The sequence below is a fragment of the Pholis gunnellus genome (assembly GCF_910591455.1).
Source record: "Pholis gunnellus genome assembly, chromosome: 6".
NCBI lineage: Eukaryota > Metazoa > Chordata > Actinopteri > Perciformes > Pholidae > Pholis > Pholis gunnellus.
Genome location: NC_136532.1, coordinates 23,369,932 through 23,391,518, shown reverse-complemented (window position 1 = coordinate 23,391,518; position 21,587 = coordinate 23,369,932). Strand labels below are relative to the sequence as shown.

At 42.3% G+C, this 21,587-nt stretch overlaps 3 protein-coding genes across 3 annotated transcripts; 2 read left to right on the top strand and 1 right to left on the bottom strand.

The window, feature by feature from the left end:
• Nucleotides 1–1,111: 1,111 nt before the first annotated feature.
• Nucleotides 1,112–4,367, bottom strand: LOC306697056 (kelch-like protein 10; the record flags this gene model as incomplete). The annotated part of the gene is made up of 5 exons (XM_079160798.1): nt 1,112–1,483; nt 1,641–1,790; nt 1,992–2,609; nt 3,083–3,566; nt 4,216–4,367. 5 exons carry the CDS (start codon nt 4,365–4,367, stop codon nt 1,112–1,114), a joined length of 1,776 nt encoding a protein of 591 aa, XP_079016924.1.
• A 1,433-nt stretch (nt 4,368–5,800) lies between these two features.
• Nucleotides 5,801–14,240, top strand: vsig10 (V-set and immunoglobulin domain containing 10). The gene is made up of 9 exons (XM_079162033.1): nt 5,801–6,057; nt 6,151–6,462; nt 7,483–7,788; nt 8,844–9,134; nt 11,457–11,741; nt 12,006–12,119; nt 12,309–12,321; nt 13,142–13,284; nt 13,380–14,240. The coding sequence occupies exons 1-9, from the start codon at nt 6,006–6,008 to the stop codon at nt 13,472–13,474; spliced, it is 1,611 nt and encodes a 536-aa protein (XP_079018159.1). The 5' UTR covers nt 5,801–6,005; the 3' UTR covers nt 13,475–14,240.
• Nucleotides 14,241–15,189: 949 nt separating this feature from the next.
• wsb2 (WD repeat and SOCS box containing 2) lies at nt 15,190–21,560 on the top strand. The gene is made up of 9 exons (XM_079160934.1): nt 15,190–15,371; nt 15,495–15,663; nt 16,964–17,172; nt 17,258–17,389; nt 18,602–18,702; nt 19,725–19,921; nt 20,319–20,408; nt 20,518–20,634; nt 20,937–21,560. Exons 1-9 carry the CDS (start codon nt 15,329–15,331, stop codon nt 21,148–21,150), a joined length of 1,272 nt encoding a protein of 423 aa, XP_079017060.1. The 5' UTR covers nt 15,190–15,328; the 3' UTR covers nt 21,151–21,560.
• Nucleotides 21,561–21,587: the final 27 nt, after the last annotated feature.

The window sequence follows — 21,587 nt, the reverse complement described above, 5'->3', positions numbered from 1 at the left end:
CACACACACACACACACACACACACACACACACACGTACAAAGCTACTAAACATGAGTGATGAAGGACATTGTGCCTTGAGTTTGAGCTGCCGAGTTTGGTATCTATTTTATCATTTGTATCTGATGGACCTACGTGTCTGAAACAACGTTAAATCAAGTAAATTGAATATCAATGAAAGCAGAACTTTAAAGCAGACAAGTCTTTTTTTCTTGTCTTCCCTCAGAAGAAGTCACAATGAGAGGACAGAGAAGGACAGACTGAAGTCATTCACGCTTTTCTTCTCCTGAATAATCCCAGTTTTGTCCAAATTTAGCTGGAGGACATTTTGGGACACATCAACCAGAAGATCATGTAACAACATCAACTTATATCCTGACTGAATCTCATGTCTCTCTCCCTCTTTCTTTCTCTATCACTCTATTTTCTTTTACTCCTCTCCACAGTGAAGCGATGTCATGTAAACGTCTGTCGTGGAGCACAGGAAGGGGCTCAAACTGACCCATTGGTACTTTTTCTTTTGGGGTCGCTGCTTTATTCAAGGGGGTCAACAAACAGTATTGTGAATGCTGTATACTTCATACTTTACCCGATGAGTACTACAAACGAGTATTTAAATGATGTGACAACTGATATTAGATATACTGTAACACCAATTTTGTTTTTGATTACACTGAAGAAAAGCATTTTTTTGACTCGTCAGAACAAGGTGATTTCAAATATGAATACAATGTATTTAAAGGTGCTCTGTGCATTTGCCGGTATCTAGCGGGGAGGATGAAGGATGCAACCAGCTAAACTTTTTCAAGCTGTGCCAAGCGAGTAGGAGAAATACGGTGGCCGATGTGAAAACCTGAATGCACAAAACACAACAATTCGTATTTGTCGTATTAAGGCGTTATTGTTGCAGTGGTGCACTCTGGATCAACCCGTGTGTGTGTCTGCAGGTGGGACACAGCACCCCCCTCACAAAACATAAAACTTAGAAGTTGCACAAACTGAAAAGTTAAAAGAAAATCTCTGGAGGAACAGCAGTTCAATGCACAAGAAATATTTATTTCCTTATTTTATGTTTTATGTCTTGCCGGGTGGATGATGGCACACGGCACTGTTCAGGAGTCTTCCTCAGAGTCTTCAGTGTCCACAGATGCGTCGTCCACACTGAAAACCGACAGGGAGTCACGGGGGAAAACGTATTTGTCCATGTTGCGGAGCCCAGACAGCACACAGCAGCTCACGGCACTGCGAGAAATATCCATGTGACAAGCCTCCGTCCACTCGTCAGTCGTTGCGTCGTAGTACTCGACCTTACTGCAGGTTGTGACGCCGTTGAAGCCGCCAACAACATAGAGACGGTCATTGAGCACTTCGACACCGAAGTTGCTGCGGGGAGTCGACATATGGGACACTTGTTGCCAGGAGTTGCTCTCAGGGTTGTAGACCTCTGCGCTGGACAGACGGACGTTGCCATGAAAGCCGCCAACCTTTTGGGAGGAAAAGTGAAAACGAAGGGTGAGACGTTTGAATTGAGATTTAACCAAATTCTTCGCCAAAAGAGAACGCTCATCTGAGTCTAAAACCAACCGCTGATCAAATCTCTACATACGTCACACAGTTAGCGTGTCACTGTTTCACACTTACTGCGTAGATATGGTCTGCATATGCAACGATGCCAATTCCACTGCGCTGGCAGGTCATTTGGCTGATCATTGTCCACTGGTTGGTCTCTGGGTTGTAAAATTCAGCCGTTTGCAGGCAGTCGTTCCCATTGAAACCGCCACAAATGTAAACCTGGGGAGAATCGGAGGACCTTTAGTCTGACACTACTCTCTGGCCAGTTACTTCCACACAGCCTCAAACAGAAACACTAATTGCGTAACTTGAACTTGAACTTATAATTTGGTTATTTTTACAACATCGCAGTCTCGTTTTAAATTGTTCCCATCACCATCATACTGTTACTCTTGAAATGCTCTAGTTCACTTCACCCACCTTGTTGTGGAGCGTCGTGCTGCTGGCGTTGCTCCTTTGCTCGTGCATCGACGCGATGAGGCTCCACTGGTTGGTCTCGGGCCTGTAGCGCTCTGCGGTGCTGAGTCGTGAGTCCCCGTCATAACCTCCCAGGGCGTAGATGCACTCTCCCAGCACAGCGACACTCACGTAGCATCGGCGGTGGTACATGGGTGCCGCCTCGTGCCAGGTACGCGTGCTCACGTCGAACCTGCGCACGCTGTTGAAATGCTTGAACCTGTTTTCGCCGCCGACGCAGTAGATGCTCCCATTGAGGACGGCGGTGCCGTGGTAGGCGCGAGGTTCCTCATGTTCGTCTGTCACCTGCATCCAGCGGTCGACGTTGACGTCGTACGACTCGATGCTGTTCGTTGGATTGACGCTGCTCCAGCCCCCAATGACCAACAGGATGGCGTTAGGCAGGCGAGGGCGGGCGAGAGGGTTGCAGAGATGTGACACAGAGGGTCTGAACCTCATGGTGCGACTTAGGATTTCGATGACTGCCCTGACCATGTGCAGGCACTCAGCGTTGTTTTTCACCAGCTCATTGGACATCACATTGAATCTCACGTAGTCCTTACTCGTCAACACCAGTCTTACCTACACAGAGAAAAACAGGACACAATCTTTCAATTGAACTCAATGAACTGTACTCAAGTTTATTTCAGTTTAGGCCGGTGACAAAGCTGTCAATCGAACGCTGATGCGGACTTAACAACTGGTGCGGTTTGAATTTGTTGTGGGAAGCCCGACATTGTCCCTTTAAACAAAAAGGTAAAGAGCAGCATGACTTGCTGTCTGTCTTTGGAATCTCATTTTCCCATGTTGGTCCATGTAGTGCTGATGATACAGGATGTGAGTCGCCCCCCCAAAAAAAACTACCTGGCAGTCCATGTGACTTCTGTCTGAACACAAACTTAATGAAAGCACCCTAAACTAGACTTGGTCTTGGTTCTGACTTTAATTCCACTAAGGTGGTTTAATTGATCGTCGCTGCAATTTAGGATAACACCATCAGCCAAATGCTGAAGATGCAAGTCTAAACTAAATCTGGTGACAGAAGGTTAACATACCTTAGACAAGAGCACTGCGATGTGTGCTTCTCGCTCTTCAGGTTCGTGGTCGATCCAGCGAAGGATGGCCTCGAACGCCGCGCTCTCTTTGCTCACATTGAGGTCGTCTCTACCGAGGATGTCGGCAAGTTGCTGCACGGAAAGCTGCGGGAACTCTTCGGACGAAGCCACCTCCTCAAAGTGATCAAGGATGAAGTGGTAGGCCTTGAGCCGCAGCGCGGGGGAGAAGCAGGTGTCGGTGACCTGAAAGATGCCGATGCAGTTGTTTGGGCAGAGCTGCTCGCCCAGGAAGTCGCAGCAAGCTTTTACCACGCCCATGACGTTGAGCTGATCGGCTGCCATCAGCAGCTCCTGCACGTTTTCCTCCGTCACGGAGACCAAGCCGGTGTACGCAAACTCAATGATGAGCTGCATCATGTCCGGAGACAGGCCGGGTATGTGGAAGACCTTTTTGTCTGGAGGTGAACAGCGACTCCAGAGAGCGCTGCGGGTCAGAATGAACACACAGCAGAGGATTGGAAACAGACTTCAGATTTTCATTCTCATCGTCTCATTGATAACAATGATAACGTTTTTAAGTAAGCATTCACAAAATCAACATATTACACCATTTTGCATTCAAGGGAAATTGTACAATACGTAAACCGCCGGACATCATTCAGAGTGTAACTAGCAGGAACAATGTCGCTGTCAAACAAATGTCACAAATATGTAATATTACATTTTGTATGCTATTTTTGTATTCTTTCTGTGATCTCTCTGGAGCTGTTTCACCACCATCTACAATTCATCGAATTAACCATGTCAAGTGTGTGCAATTACTTTTTTTTTGTTGCATTAAATTAATTTAGTCACTTTTCTGAACACACTAACTACTCAATGCTACTAATCAATACGAATCTGCTTAAAAGCACATTACTTTGGACCTGAGACTATTGTAGCTGATACATTATATCTTCTTCTCTATGTTAAACTTGTTTTTATCACTAATGATCCATGAACGTATGTAATTCATCACATATCGGGATTAGTCTCTCAGACTTTAGATCATTAACTATTACTTTCTGCTCATTTGATGGATATACATTCACAAGTCCCCCCCCCCATATATATATATCAGATCGCTAACTCACAGGAAGTACGGGCTGCATCTACACAGGATGACCCTATGGATTTCAAATGTCACGTCCTCGACTTTGATGACTGCGTCGCAAAGTTCTCCCTCCAGACGGAGATAATTAAACACTGAGCTTGACATATGTGAAAATTCGTCCCAGTCGCTCATCTTGATTTTCTGAGTATGAGAGTTTTATGGTCGATGACTTGTCTCAAGGTGTCTCAACAGGTCTTTTGAGTCAAGAGAGAGAAAGTGAACACACATCATGATGGGGTGCTAGAATTCTAGGTCCAGGATTCCATTCTAGAATGGAATCCTATGACATCACTGATGAACTGACATCCTCCAATTCAACCTGTAGACCATACGATTGACATACAAGCATAAAGTTATGCAGTATTTATTGCTGTAACTTAGTTTTCTTTTTGCGTTTTACATATAGCCTACATCAATCTGACAGTGGTGTTTCACCAAAATGGCAAAAACATGATAAATGTTGCTATGTTTTGCATATAATCCACACTGTAAACAGTGTAATTTAGCTTTTGACAGAAGCCATTTCACTGTATTGTGCACATTATGTTTTCTGCTAGTTTTACTACAGATGTCCACCAGTAAAATAAGCAACTCAGTTATTTTACTGTTAGTTTACTCCTTGGTCACTTTGATAGGTACTATATAATCTAATACAATCCACTACAACAGCTCTACCAGATATGAATGTTTAGTTTTTGTTAAAAACTTTCAGAGAGGTGTTGATTCAACTACGTGTTTATTATTGACGTTGAAGTTAGCAGTGCTGTACATGCATGCGTCTATGCATGAAGCCATTCATGCACACATCGACACACACTTACGGAGTCAAACACATATTCGCTGCCCAAAAATCTGCAGTAACTCCCTAGTTTTAAACCACTGCTTTACTCAAGGGCAAACACAGCAGGTCGCCTGAGATCTAATTAGCAAGTTAGCCTTTGGTTGACTGAGTAAAGACCCCATCAAAGAGAAATATAAGCTCAGTTCATGACAATGTGCTGTGATGAAGAGGAAAATGTGTGCAGCAGTGAACAGTAGGAGGGAGCACTGTGTTGACAAATGGCTGCTACATACAGCGGCTTCCGAGTAAACAGTATCCGAGGAGGTGTTCATAAAACAAAGAGGCAGTGGAATGTAATCGAAACAGATTTCACTATAAGTGGTTGTTTCACTGGCCCAGTAATTTGTCTTGAAGGCAAAACAACTCAGAGTGAGATGTAAAATTGTTTAGACTTTTTTCAAAGAGGGCCAGATTTGATAATGTGAAGATGCCCAAGGGCCAACAGTCCCTGCTGACATTATTTTTTTTTTGAATGAACTGGCATGTATTTCTATCAGCATAACATTTGTATGAATGCATAGGGGACAGACTGTTGTTTCTAATATGTTTTGTTGTATTTCTATGTTGATGTTGCTGTAACGATGTAACGTTTGCTAAATAACACCATGAAGCCTGCAAGAAGAAGAATAGTGTTACTGTCCCTTTAACAAGGTGAGGTCAGGGTGTGGTTTATTCCTGCCAAAGTTTCCGGATTAGCATGCTCTTGTAAACAAAACGGAGAGACTGAAGTCACATCATGTCAGACTGGTCACCTCTGTAGTGTGTGTGCTGTGGTTTATAATGGGTGGACTGGTGTGGATGTGTGTTACAGACGGGCTCACACAGGTGGAACAGGTGGACTAGTCGGACAGGTTTGGACTGGAAGCCCTTTTGTTCACCTTTTTTTTTTAGTTTTAATTGAAGGCGATGTCGCCTTTAGGACAGTTATCATGAAGATATTGACAACTGCAGCGTTTCTACACCTTTGTTTGTGCGCCACAGGTGAGTTTTGATCGTGACCGCGCGCGCAGACAGGTGAGTCTGTAAATCCTGCTCACGTTCTATGTCTGCCCCCCCCATTCTTGTCTGTCAAAGCGGCAGTTTCGGATAGTGGCTCCACCGAAACGGTCCTGGTAGCAGCACCGGGTGACATGGCTATACTTCCGTGTTACACCGTCGGTAACGTAACACCGACTCTCACGTCGTGGGTGAAAAATGGACGAGCGGTCATGAGAAGTGACGCCTCTTCGCCGAGCCCTTCACCCGCAGGACAGCGGCTCGTGGTGACGAATGACGGCAGTCTGCAAATCAGGAGTGTGATGCCCGGGGACGAGGGCACCTACCTGTGCAGCTCCACGCTGCCGGGCGACAACACCTTTCACGCACGTGTCTCGCTGCAAGTAACCAGTAAGTGGTTAATGTGTCCAGTCATGAGACCAGCATGATGATCAGAGTTCATCCAAGCAGCTTTTTTTTAGTAAACACAAATGTATTATTCAACATAGCACACATGCATACAGGTGGCCACGATGAATGATAGTGTGACACATACATTCTCATTATCAACAAACACATGATTTCTAGAGCTGAAATCATATCGGTTAATCTACTGACAAAAGAGTCAAATATTTGTACAATCAAATATTAGTTTATCATGTTTTAAAGCAAACAAATACAAACATTACCCAGTAGTGGGATACACAGTACATTTACTCAAGTTTTGAGGTTTACGCACATTTGTAGTTGAGTATTTCCATTTTATGTTACTTTATACTCCACTGCATTTACTTTACCATATTTACGTTGCAGATTTAGATTATTAATACAAAATATAGATTATATATAGGTTAAGCTGTCCAGCAGTATACAAAGTAATTCAAATTAGCCCCGCCTTTACCTGTTGCCACGTTATAGTGATGAACGCATTAATCCATCATGAATTGTAATGTATATATTATTTCCATTCTGCATAATGAATACTTTATATACTTTTAGTACTAAATGTATAATTAAATTATTAAACATGCGCTGCCCTTTTCATTGCAGCACTTCTTGAATTGAATTAATTCACTACCTTTTTATAAAACATTTGCAAAACTCCTCATGTTTTACAACTGCGTTACTTTGCTCTGCCGTCATGAAAAGTGTGCATCACATCACAGTCATAAGATCACTCATCAACTGAGGCCAAAAACTCCCCACAACACATTTTTAAAATCATGTCCAGTTATGGATATTGTTCGTAAAGATTTTCAAAAAAATGGTGTCGCAAACATGACAATGTACTTATCGCATAAAGATACCGTTTTTCAAACAATAACAAAGGTAATGTATTTTTCTACCCTAAAAAGTATCATTACTCTCTCTTGAGAGTATTGATTGATGAGAATAAACACTGTTGTAAAGCACTGCTTGTTCCCCTTTCAGGTGGTCCAGGAAATCTGTCCGTGTCCATCGGTCCAGCGACTGCTCTGTCCAACGGGACGCTCATCGTCTCCCGGGGCTCGAGCGTCTCGTTTAACTGCTCCGGCTCCTCCCATCCGTCCCAGCAGCTGACCTGGGCCTTCAGAGGAGCTTCGTCCAGCAACGAGTCGCTGGCTTCCACCTCCGGATCCTGGCTGGACTTCAGGATAGAAGACGTTCAGCCCAGCGCTCAGGGGGTCTACAGCTGCAGGGCCCACAACCCCGTCTCTGATCAGGCAGCCAATAAGAGCGCACAGCTGCTAGTATACTGTAAGTACCATGAGCAGAATACCCAGAATGCCCTTCTCCGACAAAAAGGTCTGATGTTGAAAAGTGTTATATTTATGGTTATTTGGGGTGCACTTTAGAGAGAGAACTGGAAATTGCAAGAGTCAGTCTTGTTTTTACAATGCCATGAGGAAGAAATATGTATATAATTCATATATTATGTATTATATAGCAACATTTAGTTTTAAATGTTTCAATACTGGTGACCATTCAAAAGCGGGAGAAGAAATATTATTGATAAAAATGAACATTCTAGCGATTGTGTTGTTATGCGACCTACATTAATTGTTTGAATTGTGCACTTTAAATGATGGAAATGTGGAGAGCAGAGAATTAAACAACTGTTGCTCCTAAAGTAGTGTTTTTATGGTAAGAACAGCCTCTGAGCGAGGCGATTGTTGTTACCACGGTTTTGCACTCGGCGGCTCGCAGTCTTGGAAAGGGAGGAGTGAGTGAGTGAAGGGGTATTCGGTTGGTTGCGACCTGCAAACACACCGCTAGATGCTACCAAATCCGACACACTGTCCCTTTTAAGAAAGGTATAGAGCAAAGGTATCACGTCAATGAGTACAAACCCAACTAATTATTTAAGGAAACGTTGGGAAAAAGAGATAAAAAGTTAAACGATTCAATGAGAACGAGTCCCCCCCTCCCCTCCTAAGCAGAAATGTAATATAACTGGGACCCAGTATGCTTGCTGGAGAGTGTGTGGACAATTCCCACATGTTTTGGTCTTGTCCATATATTCAGCCTTTCTGGGAGAAGGTGGGACGTTTAGTGTCAGGGAATATGGGGTGTCTACCCCTGCAAGTAAATGAAACACTGTTAACTGCTGTACCTGCACCACAGAAAAGATAATCTATCAAATGGGATTGAAATGGGTTTGTACCCTTTGTTTAAATACCAAAGAGTGAGTGCGTCTAAATCCCAGAGTAATAAATGCAGATGCAACCCTGGTGGCCCTAGTTGAGCTGGATATTTAATCTGCTTTCTATAGTTGTTGTCAGTTTCCTCACAGATGTTTCTGTCTTGACTAGATGTCCCAGACAGACACCCTAAGTGTATGTGGGCACCGGCACAGGACCCCGCCCACTTCCAGTTCAACTGCACCTGGTTTGGAGCGTATCCCGTCCCGACGCTACGCTGGTGGGACGACTGGGGTGACCAAGAAGCTCGCCCGATCGGAAGCTTTTATGCATCGGACACGACGGAGAGCCTGTCGGTGACGCTGAACCGCTCAATGCTGACGGACGGGCAGATGCTGAGGTGCTCGGCCCAGCACCGAGCGCTCGCTCCGGGAATAGAGAAGTCGTGTTCGTTTACCCTCAGTAAGCAATCCTGAGATGTGCAACTGCTGAATTTTTTATGTGCTTTCCGCTTAGGAGTCACACAGACACTCTTCAGTGGGATTGTTGACGATGTTTACTTGTACTCAGTATTCATAGCATTGACCTTAATTTGATTTAAAGGGCCGCTTCATTCAAATGCCCCCCAAAAAATCATATTTTGCAATTACCACCAGTCAAATATAGTTTGGGGTTTATTTTTCCAGGTTTTGAGTGATCTGTCTCTGAGGTTTGTGCCTCCACACCAGCACAATTTAGGAGAACATCATTTAGTTTTTGGTGCACACATTATTGCAGACTAACATTTTAAAATATACAAAGAAAGATGGTATGGTATCTAGCCATGCAGATAGTTTATGATGCTGGGGTTAATGTGGGTTTATCTGCTGAGGCTTTAGGATATCCGTCCGTTTCTGAACTTTGTCTGTCTGTATTTCTGAATGTCCTTCGCATATCTCGAAAACAGTCGATCTGATTTAGGATCTTAAAACACTATCTCAAAGCTTCAAAGCAGATCCCGGTGTTATAATCTGTCTGCACAGATATCATACAAGATTTACACCAAAAGTAAGAAACATTATGACTCATTCATACAACGTAGCAGTCCATCATTCTTTGATACTTGCTGTCATTTCCATTTTCCCAATTGATTGGTTATTCAGATCACCTGTTGTGCAGGGTGTGAGGACCAGCTCCTAATTAAAAATTGAGAGCAGCTTGGTGCGTTTATCCTCTTGACCAATCGGAGTGTGACGATGGCTTTTCTTTAGGGCTAAGAGAAGTGGGGAGCTGCACACTCAGGGCGTTCTGATACTTCATTGATGTAACAAAGACTTCAACCAGGAACTGTCTTTAGGCCCTTTTGAGACGACTTTGCTGCCTTTACTTTTCTGATTGAGGGTGATTTTGGGCATTCGCTAACCTAGCTGGAGTGAATATTTGATTAGACCTGCATCACGGCAGACCTTTGTGCTATTCGTGCAAGAGTTCGGGCTTGCCTAAAGCCTGCAGGCTTTATTTTGTCGGAATGTTTGCTGGTAAGAATGTGGCGATACGATGCGTGTCATGATACAGGGGTTGCGATTCAATATATTGGGATACTGTATACAAGAAGGTGGGTTGTAATTTTTTTGAAATTTAGGAAAACTCATAGTATAAAGAACACGCCACCATATGCATGAAATCTCCGTCAGAGAAAATGTTAGCGGGGTGCTTTTACACGGCTTCCTGTCTGTTTCCGTTGTTGCGTTGGAGTGGAAGAATTCAGTGGCTGAAGATAGATTACAACGCTGCTATCAAGCTTTCTGGGGTTTAAACTCTCACACAAAATGAAAGGCCTGAACAAATCTTTGCATGTAAACTATTAATTAAAGATCAATAGTGTTTTTGAGAATCAATACAGTATCACAAAGCATAATAAGAGGCATTGTAACAGAAACAGAATCAGCTTTATTGGCCATGTATGCATGCACATATAAGGAATATGATTTGATATTATATATATATATATATATATATATATATATATAAAGCACCAATGACCAACATTAGAAAAATATTATTAAATTATTATATTTGAAGAAGCATTTTTTATTGTAAAGGCCCTGTTGGGATTTGTTTCTCCTAGTACATATTTCTGTACTATGTGGTTGGAAATAGTTTTTTCCCAATCAGCTGAAATCTGGGGACTCAGTGCCGCCACAATTTACTGACAGTGGATACATACTCAAATGCACCACCTTCCCCCGTAGGTGACGAGCCCTTCCTGTCATAAACTCCACTCACCATATTTACCCTCTACTCAGTTTCTCCTAAGAGTTTAAATACTCTGCAATACTCTGCTTACTGATTAAACGTCAGTGTAACATCGTTGAGATTAAAGCGTTCATCAGCTCCTTGTTTAATTATTATAATTAATATTGTCATAATTAGTTCATGTACTGCTGCGGATACAAACACAGCCAGAGGCCCACAGTTGGTAGCGCGCCCACGAGGACACAGGGATGCATACAGGATATGTCAGTGAGTCACTCAGTGGGGTAAGGTTTATCATCACAGGACGGGATTGCACAAACAATGAGATAATGCGAAAGTGTGTGCAAGTTATAAATTATGCAATAGCTTATCTTTAGTTTTGTGATGTTTAGAAAGCTTTGAAGATGAGGTGTGTCCTCGTCAACTAGAATTATTGAAGGGTTTGAGTCCCGCTGAGGCCAACTTGAATAAGAATGTTAAACCCGTATAGGACTCAGAGACTCTTATTCTGGACAAATCATCAGTTCAATGTTTGTCCATCTCTCCCAGAACGTCCGTACCCTGAAGGGGAGCCGCTGGTCACGGCGCTGGAGGCGACCAGCGTCACTCTAACGTGCACCGAGGCTGTGTCCATCCCGCCTGCGAACACCACGTGGAGAAAAGGGCTGCAGCAGGAGGACATTGTTCCCGGATCGAAGTACGTCCTGTCTAAGGAAGGCCCCGTCCTCAAGCTGAAAATACTCAACGTCAGCAAGGACGACGAGGGCGTCTACTTCTGCCGCAGCGAGAACCCACTCGCCGTCCGCGAGCTGGAAGTCTACCTCACTGTGAAGAGTGAGTGTGGGCTGCATCATGATCAATAATGTGCTTTTATTTTGTAAATTTGTAACTAACGACAGCTTTTTAGGTCAAAGGGGATAGCGAGTGACACACAATGAGTTGGCCAAGTTCTCAGCACATATGAATGGAGCAGATTTTTAAACAATAAGCCAGTCGCTGCAGGTGTCGACTCCACCTCTGGAATGCTGCTAAACCTGCTGCTCCTCCTTCTTTCTGTTTCATGATCCCCTCTCCTGTCGTCTCGTTTTGTCCCGACAGCCTCGTCTGCGTACACGGGAGCGATCCTCGGAGTCTTTATCGCTGCACTGATCGTGGGATGTGCCGCAATCGTAGCTAAAACCTTTTACTTCAACCGGCACCGAATTTGCCTGGGTAACTTTTGTCTTCTTTTTGACAACATACGCACGGAAGTCTCAAATGCATGCAAACAAATGTCTCTGCTCCACTGAACTTTGCACACGTTCAAATCTCATCTACTACATCTGTAATGTTGTACATGAGACCACAAGTATAAATCAACAATCCACTTATACTAATTTCTGTTCATATTTTTGTTTTTAGGTGACGGCTTTGGGTGAGTATCTCATATTGACTTATCTAATACAGCACTGCATGCTTATTTCAGTCACCCGAACCATAGAAGGGATTAAAAACAGCTGTTATGTAATAGAGTATGTAATGTAATCTGGGTTTCATGTTAATTGTCTTGTTTGTTGATGTAAATTATTATTATTTATTTTGTATTGACAGTTGGCATCAATCAGTTATTTACGAATGTCTTTCAGACAATGTACACGTTATATCCAGTTTTTCAGATGATGCCTATTTTAGGTATACTCGTAGAGAACAAGGAGAGACAATTAGAAAAGCTCTATATAACTAGGTAGTGATCTATTCTCTATGGTACATATGTGACATATGTAACCAGTTTGTTATATTTTTAATTCTTTCATTTTTAATATTTGCAGATTTGGGGAGGAATTTGAAACCCTAGCTGTTTATAGCTAGCTTTATTCTTCTCCACAGCTGCCGACAACTGTAGCATAGTGTGACTGTGTATCACGTGCATGGGCGTCCTTGTGCACAAGGTACTAACAAAACCGGGACACGCTCTTAAAAACTCCATAGTGCTACTAGTGATAAAGAAGTCCAGAGGGTACTTTAAGATTTGCTCACTTTTCCCGTGTGAATGCACAACATTCTCAAAACATTCCCAAACCTCCTCCGAGTTCAGATACAGACGTTGACACAACACAAAAACAACTCCTGGTATGCGTTCACCAGCATAGATCTGATGATATGAATCTGTGTAAAAGAGTCTCAGGTATTTAATGTCTTTTAGTTCCTGACCTGCAGATGCACTGTAATGTCGTAATGATATTTCTGCTCTTTAGGCACATGGAGGAGGACAGAGGAGACGTGCTGAGTCTTGTAGAGTCAGACGACGAGCAGATCTTTCAGGATGCCGTTCCCCGGCTGCCTCCGTTGACCAACGGACACCAGACGACGCTCGTCCAGATACATCGGATCCCATCGAGTATGACCTCATCGTGCCAGTTGACGTCGATGTCATGGTTTGTTAAGGAAGCGTTTTGTAATGTAAAAATGTCCCTGTGTTTGTTTGTTTTTCAGCTGATCATGAGGATGCAGAGACAGCTGGCACGAGCCCACAGCAGCAGGACGATACTGTACAGACAGAGGAGCCAGTGGATCTTCTAACATTTTAGGTTTCGGGTGTTTTTAGATACGTGTTTTTATTTCGTTGAATAGCATTTACTCCCAATGAACAATGTGAACTGAATTGGTGGAAGACGCATGTAAAAAAAAAAAGAATATCATCTCTTCTTATTTTTTAAAACCGGGTTTTGAGTTTATTTTGTACGTTTATTTCTATATTTTGTTTGTACAGCATTGTGAATGTGTTGCTCTGATATTGAGATTTGTGCAGTAAATTAAGCTGTTTGAAACAGAATGTGATGTGTCACTACCTAGTACTTACTCCCATACATCCCCACCCTGTGTTGTACTTATACACATATCATTTTAGAGATGAACTATGACGTTCCCAGTCTAGAATGCACCTCTAGACTGCAACCATTTTAAAAATGTGGTGGAGTGAGGTTGTCAGTCTTTGCGTCGGATGTAGTTGAGGGTGAAATCAGTCGAAACTAAGTTTTCTCACCTTCCTGAAAATCCATTCAAGTCGACATGAGATCTGGAGCAATAGTGAGCCTGAAATGTTGTTGTTTTTACTCAGTATGTGAGTGTCTGTACTGTAACAATATGTTGAGATGATTTTGTTCTTTGTAAATATTTTCACTAAGTTCTTAAAGGGGAATTACGGATAATCTGCATATAACAATGTAGTCATACACTCAGCTAGCACAGAATAAGTCTGCAGTCTGTAACCTCTTGAGTTGCACATGTTCCTTCAAACATCCCCCTTTTTTTAAATAAATGGAGCTGAAATTATTGAACAAATAATAAATGACTTGAGCGACAGATAATTATTCAACAATGATTTTGAAAACAGTCTGAAAATGAATAGAAGATGTTTTGAAGTGACACTTAATTCAAATCGATAATTATTCTTTAAGTCAAACATTCAAAGAATGCATGTACATTAGTACATATCTTATGAAGTGAAATATGGCTGATTATTTTTATTAAATGTATTCATATTTCCACGTATTTATATAAATATAAGGCAATGCACGTTTCTTTGAATAGCACATTTTCATAATGCATTAAAACATTGAGCAGGCATTACACATTGCAATGCAAATTAAAAGGACGACAAACATTTGTAAATAAATATTAAATAAATAAAAACAACGAATACACAAAAGATAGGTCAAGATGTAAGTTGAAAATGTGACACAACAATAGCCAATGGTTCAGTTAAAGGCAGTGGGAAATATAAACCTTTTTAAATGTGGATTGAAAGGACATACTTGGACATGAACCCTTTAAATAATTATGTTACATTTGTAATTGTTAAAATGGTAGTATGCTGCCTTTGTTATTGGTTAGGCATCCATGATTACACCCCTTTGACTTGGTTTTGGTTTTCAAAGAGTTGGGACATAAAGTTAAAATTATAATATTGTGATAAATATATAAAGTGTATTTTGGGGAATTATTTCACGCACGTTTCCTTGTGGTTGAGTCAACATTTTGACACAATAATATTGGGATCTTGGCTACTACTCTTAATTTCAACTACCTGAGCTGACCCATCGTGTTTTAATAATGACATCACCGCATGACAGTTGAAATCATGGGTTAACACGCATTGTAATTTAATAAGGGGGCGTGGTTTACGTAATACAAGAACGACGTGACTACGTTGGGCAACATTACAGCCAATGGGCAGCCTGCGAAGTGACTCAGACACAAACCGGAAATCAGCTGAAACGTCTTGTTTTTTCCACTTGCACATTTTTCACATCGCAAAAGCGCGTCCCAGACGAGGACACAACAGACACCGTCCTGCCTTCATTTAAATGGCCGGCTGGAGTCACACAGCAGAGACGACGCATTCAGGAAGTTAAAGCGGAGGATGTGAAGAGAGGAAAACGATGTGCTCCACGGGAACCAACGCGGAGCTGCAACAGCAGACACGTAAGTCACATATTTGTTGTAACCAGTAACCAGGCAGCGGCGGTCGGAGGACGAGTCTGGTCAGCCGTTGAAACCGTTGAAAGCCGTTGAAGTTATTTATGTCGCCCCTCCGTCCTCTTTCAGCCTCCGACCCGGCTCTGGTGCTCGAGCTGAAGACCAGGCGTCCTCCGTCCTTGGAGGGCCGGGCGGGATGTGAGACCTGGAGCGTGGACTTCTCCCCGGACGGAGCCTGGTTCGCCTGGTCCATGGGACACGGGATCGTGTGGGTGGTCGCCTGGCCTCTGGACTCTGAGTAAGGTTTATTTAACCTGTGCGTTTAATCCAGGCGTGATGCATTCAGGTGTCGCTCGTACATTCGGGTTTGTGTTAAAGAATTATACTTATGGTGGCTGTTTATCCGTGTGAAAAATCAAGCCACAGTATGCATCGGTTAATACCTGTTATTAGACCCATTACAACTGTAATAAAAGAGTGTAAATACAACCATAGAATTAAGACATTTTGCTTTGCTTAACTTGTTAAAAAATAGCTATAATTAGATGCCACAATGACTCACAAATAAACAAAACATTGTGCAACAAATGGTCGGAGCCCATTAGTCACTTTAGTAAAAATGTGTCTATTCATCCAGACTGAAACTAAATTAATAACCCCCATGTTTGTCTTGACTGTCAGAAACTTGGTGATGAAAAGTGGCATTATTTAATGAGGGAAAAATTACATTCTAAAATAAAAACTGCTGGAATCATATAAAAACATACAACAATAAACTGCTAGTGAAAATAAGCAGGATTAAAAATATAATTTCATTACAATGTGCCGAGTTTTTATTGGATTTCTTCACAGTTTTATAGCTGAATTAAATATTTAGTGATTTAATTATTCATACATTAATAATTTAAAGTGTCTTTATTAATTAATATAGAAGCCGTTGGGACTCCACGTAATATGCTTTGCACTTTGTACACCTTTATGTAATATATCTACATTTAGGTACCAAATATTAAAACAATACCTTTAAACTCTTTTTAAATTCAACAAAACATGTGAATCTGCTCCATATTCAATGTAAGTAAGATAAATGTATTTACTGAAAGTAGTTTTAAAGTAAGATAAAAGATGATGTGATCAAAGAATAAGTGAGCGAGCCAAAGAATCAGAATCAGTGCCAACTTCAGACACTGGACAATTTCCAATACATAAAGAAATAGTATGGAGGTAGCAGAAGCAATATGAAGCAAATGAAATGACTGTAAGCTCCTCTTCTTTTTCCATTGAAATTTAAATGCTGGAACAAAGACTGTAAGAAAATACCGGTATTAACGATAAGTGGGATATTCAAAAATGAGATATTGATATATTAATAATGCATATGTTAAGCCAGCGCCTCTTAAATCATTTCATATTCACGATTACGGATTCTCTCTGCCTCCCGACTCTCGTATTGTGAGTGTAATTAATTTGGCAAAAATTTGATTAACCGCACAATACACAAAGTAAAAGATTGTATTTGACTTGATTTTTATGTTTTATAACGTTTTCTATAAGTATCTTTATGGTATGTGCTCACTTGATGCTCCTCTCACCCACAGAGACAGTCAGAATGGAGAGACCGTCCGAGAAGACAAGAGCTTCAGTTGTGGTCATCCAGTGTGGGGCCTCGCCTTCGGACCCAGACCCCCAAAATCAGCTGCAGCTGCAGCGGCCCGGCCAGCCAAACCATCATCAAAGGGAAACAACAGCCTGCTTCTTGCCACAGGCTTGGAGAACGGGGTGATCAAAATCTGGAACGTGTTAACCGGTGAGAGCCTCATTTCTGCTGGCGGAGACGTCACCGTTGCTGCTGTCAGCTGATCTTTAAAACGCTTCTTGTTGTGTGTTTTCAGGTGATGCTGTATTTGACCTCCACGGCCATGAAGGCGTCGTGAGGGACCTGGTCTTCCCTCAGAACGGGACGCTCACACTCATATCGACTTCTCGGGACAAGACTTTGAGGATTTGGGACCTGGCTCAGAAAGGTGTGTGTGTGTGTGTGTGTGTGTGTGTGTGTGTGTGTGTGTGTGTGTGTGTGTGTGTGTGTGTGTGTGTGTGTGTGTGTGTGTGTGTGTGTGTGTGTGTGTGTGTGTGTGTGTGTGTGTGTGTGTGTGTGTGTGTGTGTGTGTGTGTGTGTGTGTGTGTGTGTGTGTGTAACTCCAGACTCCTCAACCACTGAATCCTACAACTGTCTCATTAATGTTTCACGTCCTCTCTTGTGCTTGTCAATCTGTGTGGTGTTCACAAACAGTCCTTTACTGATATGACTCTTAAGTCAAAATGCAACTCAAACATACTGTGTAATTTGCGAGGAAGTGGTTGTTTACATTCAGGGAGGATGTTATTGAATTGCATAATGAAACTGTTTTGTTTACTTTATTTTTGTTCGTTAAACTTGTCCGTACGTTTGCATGCTTATTATTCCATTAACTACCAGCTGTACTGTACGTTACTGTAGAGCATTTCTGAAAGCATATCCGATGTTTTAATATTGATACCCAGCCCTTCAGGAAGCCAATGGTTTCATTTCATATCAACGAGGTACGAGAATCAGCTGATCCACCCCAAAACACATTTATTATTATTTTTTGTCAAAGTAACATCATCCCTCCTTGTTGGTGTGTTCAAACGCATAAAGGGAAACTTAACGTTGAAATTTGAGACTTGACATTTAGCTTCTGTAACGATCTTTCCAGCTCAAATCATATGTATCGAATGTTACATTGTGCATCAAGGCTTCACTGATGGCAACTGATGAAACTGTCAAATGTCGGAGCATCCTTGAACGCACCCCGGTCAAACATTAATGCCATTAAAAGCTCACTGTGGGCGGGTTACCCAACAGCTTTCAAGGCTCTGCAAAGAGTGTGATACTGTGTTGATATTGACTGAAACCAGTGGCTGCCATTAGTGTTGTAAAACAGTCTAAAGGCTCATGTTCTGCATTGATAAACCGTGGGTAATGATCATGTTCCTGCCCTTTGTATTTATCACTTCGCCCCTGAGGTTCGTCACCGTGCCGTCTAAATAAACCTCTGTTTGAATGTACGAGGTCAAAGCCAACAAATGTTTACGTTCACACATACGAGTCACATTCTCCGCCGCTCCAGGAGCTGATTATGTGAATGTTGTATTTTGTATCCAGTGATGATTTTGCATTGTTTCTTCAGTAAGGCTTTGGTTTCTGTGTGTTGTAGGTAAAAAGGTGCAGGTGCTCTCTGGCCATAAAGACTGGATCAGCTGCTGCTGCGTGTCTTCAGACTGCAGCATGATTGCATCTGTCGGCAGATTTGACCGAGTGAGTTTTGTCATTGTAAAAGTGTGTTGTTTCATATTCAAGGCAAAGCCAGACATTGCAACACAAGAACCACAAAAATGTGCGTGACTGTAGATCCCGAAGGACATTTAGTTCAGTTTGTTTTTATGTATTTGTAGATTTTTATTTTTGCGTAGATTAAAGGACAATACTTGTTCTACAATGGCCCGAAGTCTCCCGGCTGTCTGACATCTTCCTGACAACACAAAGCTCCTTTTATCAAACCTTTTCCACCTCCATTCTACTACAGGAACCAGAACTTCGCAAAAGGGGCCAATATGTTTCTGTTGCACAACTTTGTGTTTTTGTCAGACGAGAGGTGACATTCTTTGAATATAATCCTGCAATGATTACCTGAAGGGACGGTGTTTTTCTCTTCAACTCTTCCTCCTCAGGGTTTTCCTTGCTGATCTTTCACCTTTACAAATAGTTGTGAAGAATTTCAACCTTCACACGCCCGCTTTTACTGATCATTACGGCAGCATTTCCTTTTTTATGGCTTCTCATTTTACTGGCATTAACTTTTTTTAAATAGTTTTTTGAGGGGCACGTATTAAACTGAAGGTCCGGATGGGTTTAACAAAGTCACATCTATCTTTTAAGACATTTCTTTCCAGTGCAGAGCTTTGGCTAAGTCTGTGGCTCCCCACTATGTAATAAGTTCAGCTTAGCTTTGATTCTGTGTTCTCTTTGTGTGGAGACATTTGGAGCACCGGGGAGCTCTTCCCACTCCTGTCAAACTGCTAATTTGACACCTCCTCATTTGCAAAGACAAAGCCGGACACTTAACATTGTGTATTACCGGACTTTAAGATCACATTTACACTTTAAACTGTGTTGCTGCGTGCTCCAGCCTGTCCTGTTGACATTCGTTGAGATCCAAATCACTAGATTTTCTGGCACTGCAATAACTGCCGTAGGGCAGAATTAGCCCTCGTTGTTCCACATTTAAAACAGTCCTTACAGCAAGGCATGAAGACTCTTTTGTGATTTCACTTCCTCAGATGGTGTGTCTGTGGAGTCTGCGGTCTTATACGTTCATCAGGAACCTGGCTGGAGGGATCCGCAAGACCTTGTACCTCCTGTCTTCCTGTGACTTCTCTCCTGACGGGGCGGTGCTCGCCACCGCGGCCTTCAGCGGCTCCAGCTGGTGGATCGACCTCTGGGACCCGTACACCGCACAGAAACTGGCCACTCTGGTGTAAGTTTACACTCCGTTTTTATGCTCTAAATGTACTTTAAACAAATATATCCTGAACCTTGGTGAAAAATGCATCTCGGATCGCGTGAAAACAGTAAATAGCATATCTAGTCTTGTCAGTAAAGCTCGATTTTGCTCCAAGAAATTAGATTATGAGTTCTATTTTTGATGGCCAATTTCATCCAAGAATGTACAAATCGGTTTGAAAGCTGGGAATAAAACTTCTCCTACACTGTCACTGTTTACATCTGATGCATCGTCGGAAAGTACTTCCTGCTGTGCAACCTGTTTTCTTGTTTGTATATATTGTCGAATTTAACATTGAGTCATAAGCATTAAGGATGTCTGACTATGGGGAAATATCACTTAAAAACTCCTACCTAACTTTTCTCCACAGCGACTATTTTGAAGATTACGGGCAAAACCAAATCTCAGCCATTCAGTTCTCCCCCAACGGGTTGCACTTGGCGATGGTGACCGACGACAGGTGAGTCTGCCGTCAGCTCCCATCTCATACATCTTTTAATATAAAGTCATCATCTAAATGTTTCCCGCGCTGGACAAAGTGATTTCAGACAGATGTGTTGCGTTCGCAGAGCTCTCCGGATCTGGGAGCCGGGGGAGAAAGGGATGGAGATGCAGACGAAGGTGGACCGAGACTCTAATGGACTCTGCTGCAAATACCATCCACAGGGGGGAGTGGTCGCCACAGGGTAACACAAAAATACTCCTACTAATAATATTTGAATATGAAACTCTCTGCTTGTGGACCGAGACGGTGGCTTTAGAAATATCGCAGCTTGTGGACGCTGAATTCGGGATAGAGAGATCACAGTGGATGTCAATGGTGACTCAGTTACACAACGAAAAAGCCAATATGCTCCAAACTCAAATGATTTAGCCAAAACATAATCGAGTCGTCCTCTTCTAGTTTGCATGTTTTCCCAAGTTGCGGTGCCTTAAGCCGTCTTGGACACCACACGACTGACACTAACCACTCCCCCTCCTGTCACAGAACCAGAGACGGCCACGTGAGGTTCTGGAAGGCGCCCAGGACGGTGCCCAGTCTGTGCCACCTGTGCCGATCCATCCTGCGCCACTCGGTCTCCACGCACCAGATGGAGCCGCTGCCCCTCCCCAAGAGGATCCTCCAGTACCTCACCTACAGAAACATCCCCGACTGCCTCAACACCTGCTGCTCCTCAGACGAAGAGGACTGGGAGGGTTAAATAGGAACATTAACACAATGCAACAAAACTGACATTTACAGCGAGTGATTGTCATGCATAATAATATTTTTATTTAATCATTTTGTTTGCTGATTGAGATGTTTTCACAGCTCAGGACGCAGCTCTTAACGTAATCTATAGATGCAGCATTACTACATTAAGGATTCCATTTATTGCACTACTATTGTAAGATGCATATCATGTCCACATGCTTATTTGACTTGAATATCACAATTTTATACTATTAATTTATTGTGTAAATATCAAATGTATACATATCTATTTCTAATTCCTGTGTTTATCATAAAACGGCACATACTACTGTAACTCCTGCACATGTTAATATAAGATAAGAGCTTGACATATAGGAAATAGTTTTATTAAACAGATTCAAACACATGTTCCAGACAGTTTCTTTGTTTTTGTAAGATATCTTT